This window comes from Camelina sativa, chromosome 12 (assembly GCF_000633955.1).
Source record: "Camelina sativa cultivar DH55 chromosome 12, Cs, whole genome shotgun sequence".
Classification (NCBI taxonomy): Eukaryota; Viridiplantae; Streptophyta; class Magnoliopsida; order Brassicales; family Brassicaceae; genus Camelina; species Camelina sativa.
Genome location: NC_025696.1, coordinates 25,959,177 through 25,971,513, shown reverse-complemented (window position 1 = coordinate 25,971,513; position 12,337 = coordinate 25,959,177). Strand labels below are relative to the sequence as shown.

The 12,337-nt window shown below is 32.7% G+C and overlaps 2 protein-coding genes and 1 long non-coding RNA gene across 6 annotated transcripts; 2 read left to right on the top strand and 1 right to left on the bottom strand.

Moving 5' to 3' along the window:
* On the top strand, positions 11 to 2,156 carry LOC104732638. Of its 4 annotated transcripts, none has more exons than XM_010452201.2 (6): positions 11 to 145; positions 350 to 418; positions 532 to 658; positions 736 to 970; positions 1,443 to 1,492; positions 1,795 to 2,156. In XM_010452201.2, exons 3-6 carry the CDS (start codon positions 611 to 613, stop codon positions 1,963 to 1,965), a joined length of 504 nt encoding a protein of 167 aa, XP_010450503.1. In that variant the 5' UTR covers positions 11 to 145; positions 350 to 418; positions 532 to 610; the 3' UTR covers positions 1,966 to 2,156. The 4 variants fall into 4 exon arrangements, with proteins under 4 accessions (XP_010450503.1, XP_010450504.1, XP_010450502.1 ...); XM_010452202.2 differs by having other exon boundaries at positions 11 to 195; XM_010452200.2 differs by lacking the exon at positions 350 to 418.
* On the top strand, positions 2,618 to 3,748 carry LOC104732637. Its single transcript, XR_758938.2, has 2 exons — positions 2,618 to 3,286; positions 3,417 to 3,748. It is a non-coding gene; the product is annotated as an uncharacterized LOC104732637 (long non-coding RNA).
* LOC104732635 (protein TPX2-like) lies at positions 5,615 to 8,541 on the bottom strand. Its single transcript, XM_010452199.1, has 7 exons — positions 8,336 to 8,541; positions 8,092 to 8,151; positions 7,200 to 7,265; positions 6,822 to 6,920; positions 6,678 to 6,737; positions 6,102 to 6,196; positions 5,615 to 5,960 (listed from the first exon to the last, which is right to left on the bottom strand). The coding sequence occupies exons 1-7, from the start codon at positions 8,375 to 8,377 to the stop codon at positions 5,840 to 5,842; spliced, it is 543 nt and encodes a 180-aa protein (XP_010450501.1). The 5' UTR covers positions 8,378 to 8,541; the 3' UTR covers positions 5,615 to 5,839.

The following is a 12,337-nucleotide window of genomic DNA, read 5'->3' as shown; positions in this document are numbered from 1 at the left end:
TTTTTTTTTTTTTTTTTTTTTTTCTCTCTCGAGAACCTCACCAGAACCAGACATCGTCGACGCTTTGACTTCTCGCTCGCAATCTCTTCTACAAGTGAACCTCTCATAATTTAGGGTTTCGAGATTGTTCTCTCGCAAGCACCTGGTAAAATGTTCCGAACCATCCCTTCGTAATTCTTCCTATTTTCGTCCGGGGTAATAGATTTAGAGCTTCATCTACAGAACAATCTTATAATTTTGTTTCGTTGAGTAGATTATTATGATTTAGTTAGAACAGAACACAGGCTTAGTGAAGATTGTCAAATAGACGAGTGTGTCTGATCAAATAATTTGTTTAATGTTTTATCAGTGAAGTGCTTTGAGAAGTAATCTTAATCTCATGTTTGGCTTTTTGAAGCTCCAAGCATCTTGATTTTGGGTTAGATGTGTCTTTGTTTTTTGGATAATTATTACATTTGGATCAATGGGCCATTACATCTCTTTTGGTTAATCATCTGATTTGGTATATGCTTTACTTGCTTCTTCTGGCAGTACCTATTTGGTTAGCAACAATTCTGGCTGATCAAGTCTCTTAAGTCATCAAAGCCATAAAGAAACTAGTATAGGACGAATGGCGGACAATACCTCATCAGAAGCTTCTCCTTCTCAGCCACCGCTCGTAAGTTTCCTTAACTCCTTACTGTTTGTTATAAATTTCAATGGCTAATAACATTGTTGATTTGTGGGAAATCCTAGTTTCTGGAGGTTTTTTGTGAAGTTTCTGGTAAGGAATACAGATTCACGAACGGGACAAAGGCGAAATTTGCTGTCTCTGTGATCAATAGGAAACTTGGTTCGTTAAAACCTCGAGTAGTTTTCATCGAAGCAGCAAGGGAAGGTGAAGAGCCCATCAGTTTTGGAGATGATGCTTCTCTTGTCAGTTACGGAGATGGTTGGAAGTTGAAGACAGTGGTTGATTCTGATTTTCCTGGTAATTTAGTTCTTGTCAGTTCTCAGCATTTGGATTCGAGAACTTGTCTGATTTTTGAGTAAAAAAATTGGTTTCAATGTTCTAGTTTTGGTTAACTAAAAATAGTAAAATCATATGTGCTTAAATACTTCTCATGCTGTTATATTCGAAGCGGTGCCATATGAGAGCTCTAGTTTACTGATGGAGTTATAAGAATCTTATTGATTTCTAGATGGTAGACTTAGTGAAAATATGCACTTGATTGAATGTTATGCCAGAAACTCACAGATTCTTAGAATTATTACAAGAAGCACTTTGCTTTTGGTTTTTGGATGAAATATAACAGTGGTGATTCAGATGCTAATGTTAGTAAAATTTTGCTGTGTGTACACTTTGTGATGCATCAAAACCAATGGAAATGGTAACGATAAGATAGAATCATTCAGACTGTAATCCGGTATTCTTCACCTTTTTTTCTTTTCTTTTGATGCAGGAACTGAGAGATACAATCTACCACAGCACTTTCCTTCTGTAATATCAATGGTAATTAACTTGACTTTGTTAGTAACTTCATAGCAAGATTGTTTTACGAATTTCTTAACACTTTATACCATCGCCATTGCCCTTAGCTTCTAACTTCTACTGAATATACTATCCAATTTCAAAGCTTAAGTAGAATGAAGGGAGCTAGAACCATAACTAACAATAAGCTTCTCAGCTCGTTTTCTTGCTTGAGATCCTGTGTTGGTTTCATATCCCTTTGACTGTGTTATGTGATTTCCCCTGCAGCCCCCCGTTTCAAATCAGATTGTGGTAATATAGCGTTTTGCGGTTTGCTTTTGCAGGGTTCCAAAGATCCAAAGTATTCAAAACCAGAAATTGGAGAACAAAGTCTCAAGTACATTGGAAGAATATTTTTTGCATTTGTTTTAATGTTTATTCTTGGTGGTCTCTTCACAGTGGCTCTTGAGAACCTTCCTAGACTAATATTGCTCTTTAAAAGCTCGCCCATGTAAAGAATTGACACTGCCCAAACACAAAAGACATGGGGATGTAACTCCTAAATCTGTTTTTATTTTTTTCTATCTATACTACTAGTTTATATTTTTGTTTTCACAAAGGGATAATTTTATTAAAACCCAAGAAGAAGCATTTGTACTACTAGTTTATATATAAACGTATTTTGATGTTACAAATATATTATTGATGTCGTCAAAGCATTTGTTTGTTTATTGATTTGTTCTAATTGGTTAGACTACCTTATATTGATGTTTTGAAAGAAAGGTAGTTTCATACTCCCTTTCTTTCAAAATATAGGATGTTTAGTTAAAACACGCATATTTAAGAGATAGTTGGAAACATCCTATATCTATATTATGAAACAAAATTACTTCTCTATACATTCTATATTGTGAAACAGAGGGAGTATGATATAAGCTTTAGACCGGCTCTTAATGTTTCTTGAACAATTTGTTATTTGCATGCCCCAATTAATGTGAAATACTATGACGGCCAATGGTTTTAATCTTCTTGAACTATCATTCAGTTTTTCTTATGTGTTGTTTAGTTGTTACGTTTTTGAAGATCTACTTTCAAAATCTTTTACATGATATTTTGGCTTTTTGTGAATTCAATCTCTATATACTATCGTTCACTTACGATTTAGTTTGTCGAATTAAAACTTGAGCTAAGCAAAAGAGTCTGCGAATTGTATCGTTTTCATTGTAACTGATCACAAAAACGATACTAAATGTGATACCAAAAAGGCAAAAACAATCAGATCCAAATGGCTTTTCTTTTTTTTTCCTTTTTTTTATAGTTTTCCGCCGTTTAATTACAACAACACAAGTAATTCTAGAATTCTAGATAAAAGTGATCGAGAAGGTTCTCTCTCTTCTCTTTAAAATATTTCAGAGAGGAAGAACGTCGTTGATTTCCGTCGCCATCCGGATCCCTTTCTGGCTATCAGATCCCGATTATTCGGGTTTCTCTTGTGTCTCGTCCGATATTGATTGGCTTACATAGCAACACTGATCGGTTTTGTTGTCGGCGCTTCTTTGCCGAGTTGGTAACAGTGCTTTCTTGCCGTGTTGGTAACGGCGCTTCCTTGCCATGTTGGTAACGGCGTTTCCTTGCCGTGTTTGCTGTCGGCACTTCCTGACCGTGTTTACTGTCGGCGCTTCTTTGTCGTGTTTGTTGTCGGCGCTTCCTTGCCGGTGTTGTCTGATAGTTAGCCGTCCGGAGTGACTCGGGCTTTCGTCGGGTATTCTCACGCCGGTTTTGTTTCTTAAGATATGTGGTTTACAATCAATCACCATATATGATTATGACAAAAAGGTAATGAAAAGAAGACGTATTTCCAGCATATTTGGATTGCTTGTAGGCGTTTTCTATATGTATATGGAGCTTCATTCGAGGAAGCTTTTGTGGATTAATCAAATTTCTTTTCTTTTTCTGATTTTGTCAGATCTCATTGTTTGATGATTTGGAAAATTAAATGGGTTGAAATCCCTGTATTTGGATCCATTCTCTCTGTTTAAGCAGTCTCTAGCGAGAAACAACCAAAAATTGATGCTTCACACATTTTCTGGCATCAATAGTGTTCACCGGTATCAGAGTTTTCAACGGCAAAGGATGATGGGAAGTTTTATCGTTTCTCTTGCAACATGGTTACACCACGTGTTATTGTTATTGACACGTTAGAAGCACAAAAGTTATCTTTCTTTTTCCTTTGATGTAATCCTTTGGGCATTGATTTTGGGCTTATAAACTTGTTTGGATCAATCAATAAAGATAACATTTGAGAAAAAAAATATTACAACAACACAAGTTCACAGTTCACACACATATCTATGACATGACCATCCACCAAATTTGACCCACATAAATATATCGGGTCTGAATGGTGACTGCAGTCAAAGCGGAGCGGACACAGCGGACACAGCGAACAAAACAGCAGTAAAGCGGTCAGAGTGGACAAAACGGTCGGAGCGGACCCAAAAAGCGGTTTTATGAACCAAATAGTAAAAGATGGACAAATTAGACTACTTTTATTATATTCTTCAAATATGATTATAATTTTGTTAAGAATTTAAATTTTCTTAATACAACATAATAAGAAGATGAAAATATAAAAAAACTACAAACCCAAATATAAAATCAAATACCCTGGTTTTCCCATAACATAATTGCGATAGTTTCTCGAATGTTCGCCATGTGTTGTCTATCTGCATTCTCTGCTTTATCAAGCTCATAAGATGCATTGTATTGATCCTTAGTTTGAGTTTCTGTAAAATCTTCCACAAAATCTGCATTTGTAAAATTTGAAACTCTAATAAAATTATGAAGACCCATTGTTGCAATAATTACTCTCTTTTAGATATCCATATCATATCTCGGAAAATCGGTTAAAATTCTCTATTTCTTCTTCCATACCCCAAAAGTGCGTTCAATGATAGATCCAAGAGATGCATGAGACCTATTAAACAATTCTTCCTTATTTTTCGGAGGCGGACCAGTATAGAACTGTGACATGTGATATCTCACAACTCTATTTCGTGTTGACCTATAAGAAGCTAAAAATCCTTGCTTATTAGGATACCCTGAGTCAACTACATAATACTTGTCTATAGGTGGTAATGGAAATTCAGATATGTCATATGTTTAAACTTTAATTTTAAAATTTATTAATCTGTATTAGTTATATTTATTATAGTTATTTATGAACCATTAATCAATTATTTGACAATATTTTAAAATTCTAAACTGAATAATAATAAAAAAAGAATCTAAACTTATAAACTATTGATACATAAATATTCACAATAGGCTAGTATAAAGCATCTATCTATCATAAAATAAGCTAACAAGCTTTAAGTTTTTTGAAAAAAATTATTAAACAATATTTTTTTTATAGAAATTTACCCTTATTTTTGTAGAAGGTTGAGATCCAGTATTTGTATTTCTTCTCCTAGAAGACATCACTATAATGAAGCAAAAAAAAAAAGCCAGCTAATCAATAAGTGAATATATAAGATAAACTTACATGATTTGAATAGATAATTCTTTACCTTGATGAATGCTAGAACTTTGTTTTTTTATGGTAAAAAGCTGAACAAACAATAAAAATGTTGTGAAAATTTTTTGTGTGTATTTCAGTCTCTAGCAAAAGATGGGAGTGGATGGTGTAGTTTGGTTTCTCCCGATTATAAAGACCAAATATGAGAAAAAATTAAATTCAAAAGAAAAAAAAATTTGATTGGTTGTCAAAAAGCAAACCACTTTTCTGTGGACTGGACCACTCCTCTTGTGTGCATGGACTGCTCCCAACTGCGTTCTTTCTCTTTTTCTATCCGCTTTTTCAAAATTTTAATATTTTTTTTAGTCCATTTTACTGCGTTCAATAGCTGAATGGTAAATAAACTGTGGACCAAACCACAAACGGACAAAACCGCGGAGTCAGTGGTAACCATTCACTACCATCATATTTCGACAGTCCACACCCACATAATTATTGTACAAATACAAAAATCTAAACAGATAATTGGGAACTCTTCATGCCGATTCTATATATTTCGCTTATTGTGGTTTGTAGTAATGATGTCGGCGTGTCGTTTTGCGAATTCAACAAACCCACTAGAATATTTGATGTACTGCGAATGAGACTGACTGACTTGTATATATTTGTCTACATATTATCGAGATTTGCTTGTTTATTTAATCTACGAAAATAACAATTACAAAAGATTACATCTGAAAAGAAAAAGAAGAAGGCAAAAGAAGAAAGACAAAAACTGCCGACAACCAAATAAAAAAGTAAACTGGAAATGAAAGATTTCTCAAATGAAAATAAGAAAAAGCCTCTATATGATGAGCTAGTGACTCGACGATTTAAGCATGAGCATGATTTATATGGTAGAGATAGTGTTGGTTGTTGAAAACACAAGTCCAACAGGTGCTGTTTACGTTTCCAAAGCTTGGTTCCTTTGGCATCGTCAATGGTCTGCTCGATCTACACCCAAATATTTATTTCATAGAAAAAATATTGAAGTTTTATTATAGGGGTATATATTAGTTACAAAACAACATTATTATACGAAACAAAAATAAAATTTCCAATGTAGTGAGTATATATAATGATGATCAAACTGACCTCTGTGGGAGAAAAGGTCGGTCGAAGAAAGGCATCAATTGGGCTTTTGGAACCATTTCTTTCCTCAACATACGAATCTCTTCCTCTTCTATCATCTGTTACATATGTCATGATTTAGGAATGCGGCTTAAAATTTGAGAATTCTTCCTAAAATGAAGTAAACCGAGTTCCAACTAATCTCACTTTTTTAGTTGAAAATAGTTTGGTCTATATTTTTACCTACTGTCTTGATGTGATTTTTATTCAGGGGCTACTATCAAACCAAACTAAACCGGTTTGAGAAAAGTTCGTCGCAGCAATTTGGGTAGCTTCATTTCAAATGGTTTTTACATGGAATGTTCAATTTTCGACTAGCCAGATTTATAAATGTTATATAATTTGGTTAGCTTCATTTCATATAAATCTGGCTTCAATTGTCGACTAGCCAGGTCCTGGTTATGTAAATGATTAGAAGTAGATACTGCCTAAGAGAGACCAAAACTAATAAGAGTACGGTTTCTGTCGGTTTAAATTGGCTAATAAGGTTGTTCTTTTAGCCTAATAGGAGGCATCTTTGTTTGTGTGTGTGTGTGTTACCTTTTGCAACCTCTCTTCTTGTTTTTTCTGCAGTTTCATGATATAATAATTGGTTGCAACCTGCAAAGATGATGAATAAGCTCCATGGAGGTTTAAAAAAGTAATAATGAGAAAGAAAGAAAGATTGAGGAAGTTTGTGTAAACCGAATAGTTGAACATTGCACGTTTCACTGCTCTCTCGCCAGAATGAAGTTTGAACTCGAGAGGCTTTTTGTTCTCTTTGGCTGGTGCCTTTGCAACATTCTGATTAATGAAAATATAACAAAGTCAATCGTAGAAGTAGATTTGTGAACGCTGACCGAATCTTACAACCGGTGAATTCAAATACGATCTTATTTGAAAGAAATGTTACTATAAATATATAAACCTTCGTAAACTGAGCAGTACATATACAAAAAAAAAAAGATAAAGAGTTGTATTTTGTATATTAAATTAGTGAAAAATGTTGTGAACTGTTGTGATAACGTTTTATTAAAAAGAATTTCATAATTGATAATATAATTAAGCTCCATTTTTGGGTACCTTCGCCGCGGCTGCCTTGCCCTTGGCTTTGTCATTCACTCTGTCTTTGAGTGGTTCCACTTTGGTCTACAAGTAGAATTTTTCAGTGAATAATTAGGGTACTTAAATCATTGTACGAGTGTTTACATTTATCACTGTAGACACTATCGTATCTATGTACATTCTACGAAAACTAAACTTTTTCTTACTCATCATTTTACAAAATTCGACAGAGAGGTTCACGAGTACGTAAGACATAAAGTATACTTAGAGTAGAACTCAACGTAACGTGCACTATTATTTAGATAATTTAATCTAGAAAATGGAGACAGAAGCCTTTCCGTATTAAATATTTACTTGAAATGATCACACCACAACAGCAAAAAGAGAAAAAGAAAACATACTTACAGTTGTGGCATTGCTAAAACTCTAGAAATTATTTGGACGTCAAATTGTAACTAAACAATGCTATAATTGGTAGAAAGAGATCATATTACATAACTTGGATATAGAATTTGAGTTTCTTTTTCTGGAACTGTAAAGAGTTGTGATTTTCTTACATGTGCATGTTGTTAAAACAAATAAGATCAACTTCATTTTTGGGGGTGGTACGTAAGTTTTTTGCCAAACAGATTTACTTGCATAAACTTAATTATTTCTATCAAATGATTTTTGAGGCCAAACATATTTATATAGGGTATTTTGAGGAATTCCTCTTTAGATAATTTAAACCGTAGATTAATCTGTAATAGTTTTAGTTTTTTTTTCTTTCAAATTAGTCATGAACCCAAACATAGACTATATATAGTAAAAATGAGAACATTTGATGAAAATGTGGTCATTAGATTAATGGTCAATGCCTACAAAGTAAGTATATAGATATAAAAAAGGGAAAAGAAAATTGTATCCTCACCATTCCTTTACCATTGGAACCCAGGGAGAGTACAGAAGAAGTTGGACATGTTTTCCCAAACTTTTGAAAACACACACAAAAAAAAAACACTGTCAATATGGAATTCTCTTTGCCTTAGATAATATTATTACAAACATGCCTATTTTGAAATACACGTGTGAAAATAACGTGCAAAAAAGTAACAGCTAATTAAGTAACCAATTATTGAAGTTGATAAAGAAAAAGTAACCAATTATTGAATAACCTTGGGTGAGGATTTTGTGTATGATGATTTTCCAGTACACATGTTTAGTGGTAATAAGTAAAATATAAAATTAAGCGTGGTTGTTAAAACAATGTATATAATAACGAATTAGCTCAACCAAAAGACAAACTCCTTTACGAACTCTCTTTCTTCACAACTTATTATGTATGAACTCTAAATTAAAAAGAAGTGAAATAAAAATATTACTTGATGAGTGAAAGGGAGAAGGGATGAAGTGAATTTATAGAGAGTGAAGGACGAAGCAAACACACATTCAAGTTTGGACATTAGTAGCTTTCTTAAGTGGCGTCTGTTGCTGCATCAGCAACAATATTTAATTAGGGTTTTCTTCATATATCTTTATTTGTTAATATAAATGAGTAATGTAAAAAAAAAAGAAGAATGGTGTATTGTAGATTCGTTAAGTAATGTGAAGTCAACATAAGTAGCTATGTGTGTTATATTTTAGATGCATGTAAACCTTACATCTTACTGCGTTAAACTCTTCATAAAGAAGTCAAAATTAATATTTTTTCAAAAACATTTTTATAGGGATGATGCCAATTTTTATAAGTTAATTTTTCAATTTTTTTTAAATAAATTTTTTGTTTAGTTATATGATATGTAATACCAAGATTCTTAAAACAACACGATGGTAGCTTCTTATTCTTTTCGAAATTGTTGTTAAAGCATAGGTGTGTAAATGAAGAAAGCAATATAAAATCCTTTGATGTTTGGTTGTAGTGTGTTTATGTACGTTTGGAACTTATGCCATGAATACGGAACTTGAACTTCTTCTCATTAACCACTATGCTTCCATATAGATCCAGAAACTTACATCCATTAACTAGTAGTAATTAATTGTAACTAATGACCGCCAAATCACATAAATACTATAATATATATATTTTTGAGCTTTTTTTATAAGTGATGAAAGATCTTACGAAATTGTAAGTGTGATTAATTAGAAATTCACAAGTACAACTATATATGTTTGTAACTATTAATAGCTATGATATATCATATCGTAGTAGCCTGAGTATTTGATGCATATTTGAAGGAATATGATATTCGTAGTAGCCTGAGTATTTGATGCATATTTGAAGGAATATGATATTCGTAGTAGCCTGAGTATTTGATGCATATTTGAAGGAATATGATATTCGTAGTAGCCTGAGTATTTGATGCATATTTGAAGGAATATGATATTCTTAATATATATTTGTCACATATTTTTTTTGTGTAATTCGAAGGACTATAAGATAGAGTTCTCAACAACCAAACTTTCTGATTAAACCCTCCCTCTCATGTATGTCCGTAATTTTCGTAGTGGATCCTTACGTTCCTTCGCTTCTCATATTTTGGGAATATTAAGCATTTCATTTATTTAATCATATGTCAAAGAGGCGATATTTTGCAGTAGTACTGATTCTTAATCACTGGTTATTAACAAATTAAATTTTTATATTATTAACAGACTAAATAATTATTACATGTTTGTTTAATTAACTAGTGGATATTGTAAATAAAGTAATATGAATAATATTTAGTTGGTAAAACTGAGTTATTCTTCCATTATTTCCTTTTTGACCACAAACATCTTAAAATTAAAAAAAAACTAAAATTAGTAAGAAAATTATAGAATACTTAATGTTTAATGTTAATGTACAAAATAACAAAACGATCTTGTAACAGAAATAACAAATCAGTTTAAGTAATAATAAGACTACTAAAGAAATTTATTAAAATTCTAATAATTTTAAATAGTCAATATATTGATTAATTGGGTTTTGGATTTGATTAAGGAATTTGTAAAAACTCTCAGAAACTAAATTTCCTATCCTTAAGGAAAACTACTTTTGAAAATCCCCCTTTTTTTAAAAAATAATCTTGATTGGATAATAAAATAATTTTTTTGGTGATTGGATATAAAATAGTTTTCTAAAAACTAGTACCATTCAAGGCCTCAAAACAGTAGTCCAGTCAAAACCTATATACAACAAGTTTGTCTTTGTGTTTGTGTTTTTGAAACTTTAAATAATTTTACATGATTTTAAAATTGGACAAAATCACAGTTTACATTTTTTTTTTTGTTTAAGCAAATAAGTGAACTACTACTGAAAGCAATTTTTGTTTTTAAGATAAGGAACGACATAATACAACCTACGAGTACGAGTGTAAACAGTAAGTGAATGCTTTGTAGTTGTACACTTCGGAGTCACGTTCTCTTTAAGGGACTCGATCGTGGCCCTCTTTTTCCAAACAGAAGTTTCAAAAAAATTTAACCAACAGGTTGTTAGCCTAACAAACCCCAATCTTGAAATGTTTCTTGGTGAGTCATCTATTTTAGAGAAAGTGGTCGACAGAACTGTTTATAATCCTGTCTTATTATATTATACTGTTATTTTCTTAATTATAATCAAGACTTCTTTGAAATATATGTGAGAATAATGCAAAAGGTTAAGAGGAATGTCATACTGTTAAGTTAGGTCCGTGATTGGAAAAAGGAACCTAACTCATGCAATACTTAAATCTCAAGTCTTTTGTTTTTGTGTCACCGGCATGGCAAAACAAAAAACATGCATGATTAGGGTTTAGTGATAAATTGACCACGTAACATCCATGAAAGACATATGTGAGAATTAAGATTGACGTATAGTGCTATTATACTGAGGTTTGATGTGATATGGGCTTCAAGCATGCAATATTATCTTTATTCTCTATTATTCTACACTTGAGCTTATCTTCATTGTCTTCAGTATATAGTTTTCTTGAGGAATAGGTTGCGATTCAATCTGATATTTTTTTTGGCTATAAAGTTGTAGATTTTGTATTTTTTAAAATCGTGCTAAGTTTTTTTTTTTTTTTTTTCAAAAAATTTAGAGATTGTAATGGTTCTTGGAATTGAATGTTTCTAATTTCTCCATTATCAAATATATTTTTCTAAGATATCTATAATACTCACTATAAGACAACCATATATAGTAATGGATTTGTATCATTAACAAATTGGAAGTGAGATATCTTAACTAATTGGAGGTTGGGTATCCTTTGTCATGTTTGGCAATCCAAGAGCCATATTTTTAACTAAACAACCAAAATAGGGTAAACGTTTTAGTACGTCCGACCAATACTTTATTTCGAGATTTCTTGAATTTTAAGCACAATGTTGAACGATTTTGAGGCGACGGATATTCTAAATTCTAATGTCATTATGTCACGTCCATCCCTATATTTTTTTTATATAAAGTTTGAATGATGATAGCTGTTAAATTCGGGTTTTACTTTGGGTTTCCAAGTCAAAACTAATTGACAATAAGTGTAGAAATATGTATGTATTAATCTTTTATATATCACTTAAGTTCCATTACATTTTTAAATGTGGGATCTTTCTCCACACGTTCTCTCTCAAGATAATAGCTCTTTTAGCTATTAATCTCGACAGAATCCATCACGCCCCTTCTAGATAATGCTATTTTTTAGTTATCTCGATGGAATTGGACATTTTTTTGGGTCATCAATTAATGGGATGATCGGATCTCTATCCGGGTCAGATTAATTAATGGGTCAACGTGTGTAGGTTTTGATACCATGTTAAATTCAGGTTTTACTGTGGACTTCTAATTCAAAACCAATTGGCAATGAGTAGAGAGGCTGTAGTGACCCTCACTACGGGGTAGAAACCAAATAAAAACCCATGACCAAAAGGCCTGGGAAGTATCTCGGAAAGAAGGCAAGGACGAGAGACCAAGAATTGCCGAAGAGTGTCCGAGGAATTCCCGAAGGACCGAGGAATTCCGGACGATGGCCGAAGAATGACCGAGTAAGGACCAGACAGAGAAGTCACGGATGAGACGGAGCGTGCTGCATACCGCCAACCGTACCACGGTACCGCCGACACGACCAGACAAGGTTCCGGATTTTAAGGAGCTTTTGTCTCCTCCATTTGGCCAATCGCATTTCATGCAAGTTAATGGGAGACAAAAATCTCTATCACCTTTT

Excerpts from the sequence above, each read along its gene's own strand:
- LOC104732638 (XM_010452200.2), top strand. The coding sequence starts at position 611 with ATGGCGGACAATACCTCATCAGAAGCTTCTCCTTCTCAGCCACCGCTC. Across the intron at positions 659-735 it reads CTCCTTCTCAGCCACCGCTC|TTTCTGGAGGTTTTTTGTGA; the intron begins GTAAGTTTCCTT and ends GGGAAATCCTAG. Across the intron at positions 971-1,442 it reads GGTTGATTCTGATTTTCCTG|GAACTGAGAGATACAATCTA; the intron begins GTAATTTAGTTC and ends CTTTTGATGCAG.
- LOC104732635 (XM_010452199.1), bottom strand. The coding sequence starts at position 8,377 with ATGTGTACTGGAAAATCATCATACACAAAATCCTCACCCAAG. Across the intron at positions 6,197-6,677 it reads AAGAAGAGAGGTTGCAAAAG|ATGATAGAAGAGGAAGAGAT; the intron begins GTAACACACACA and ends CATATGTAACAG. Across the intron at positions 5,961-6,101 it reads CGACCTTTTCTCCCACAGAG|ATCGAGCAGACCATTGACGA; the intron begins GTCAGTTTGATC and ends ATTTGGGTGTAG.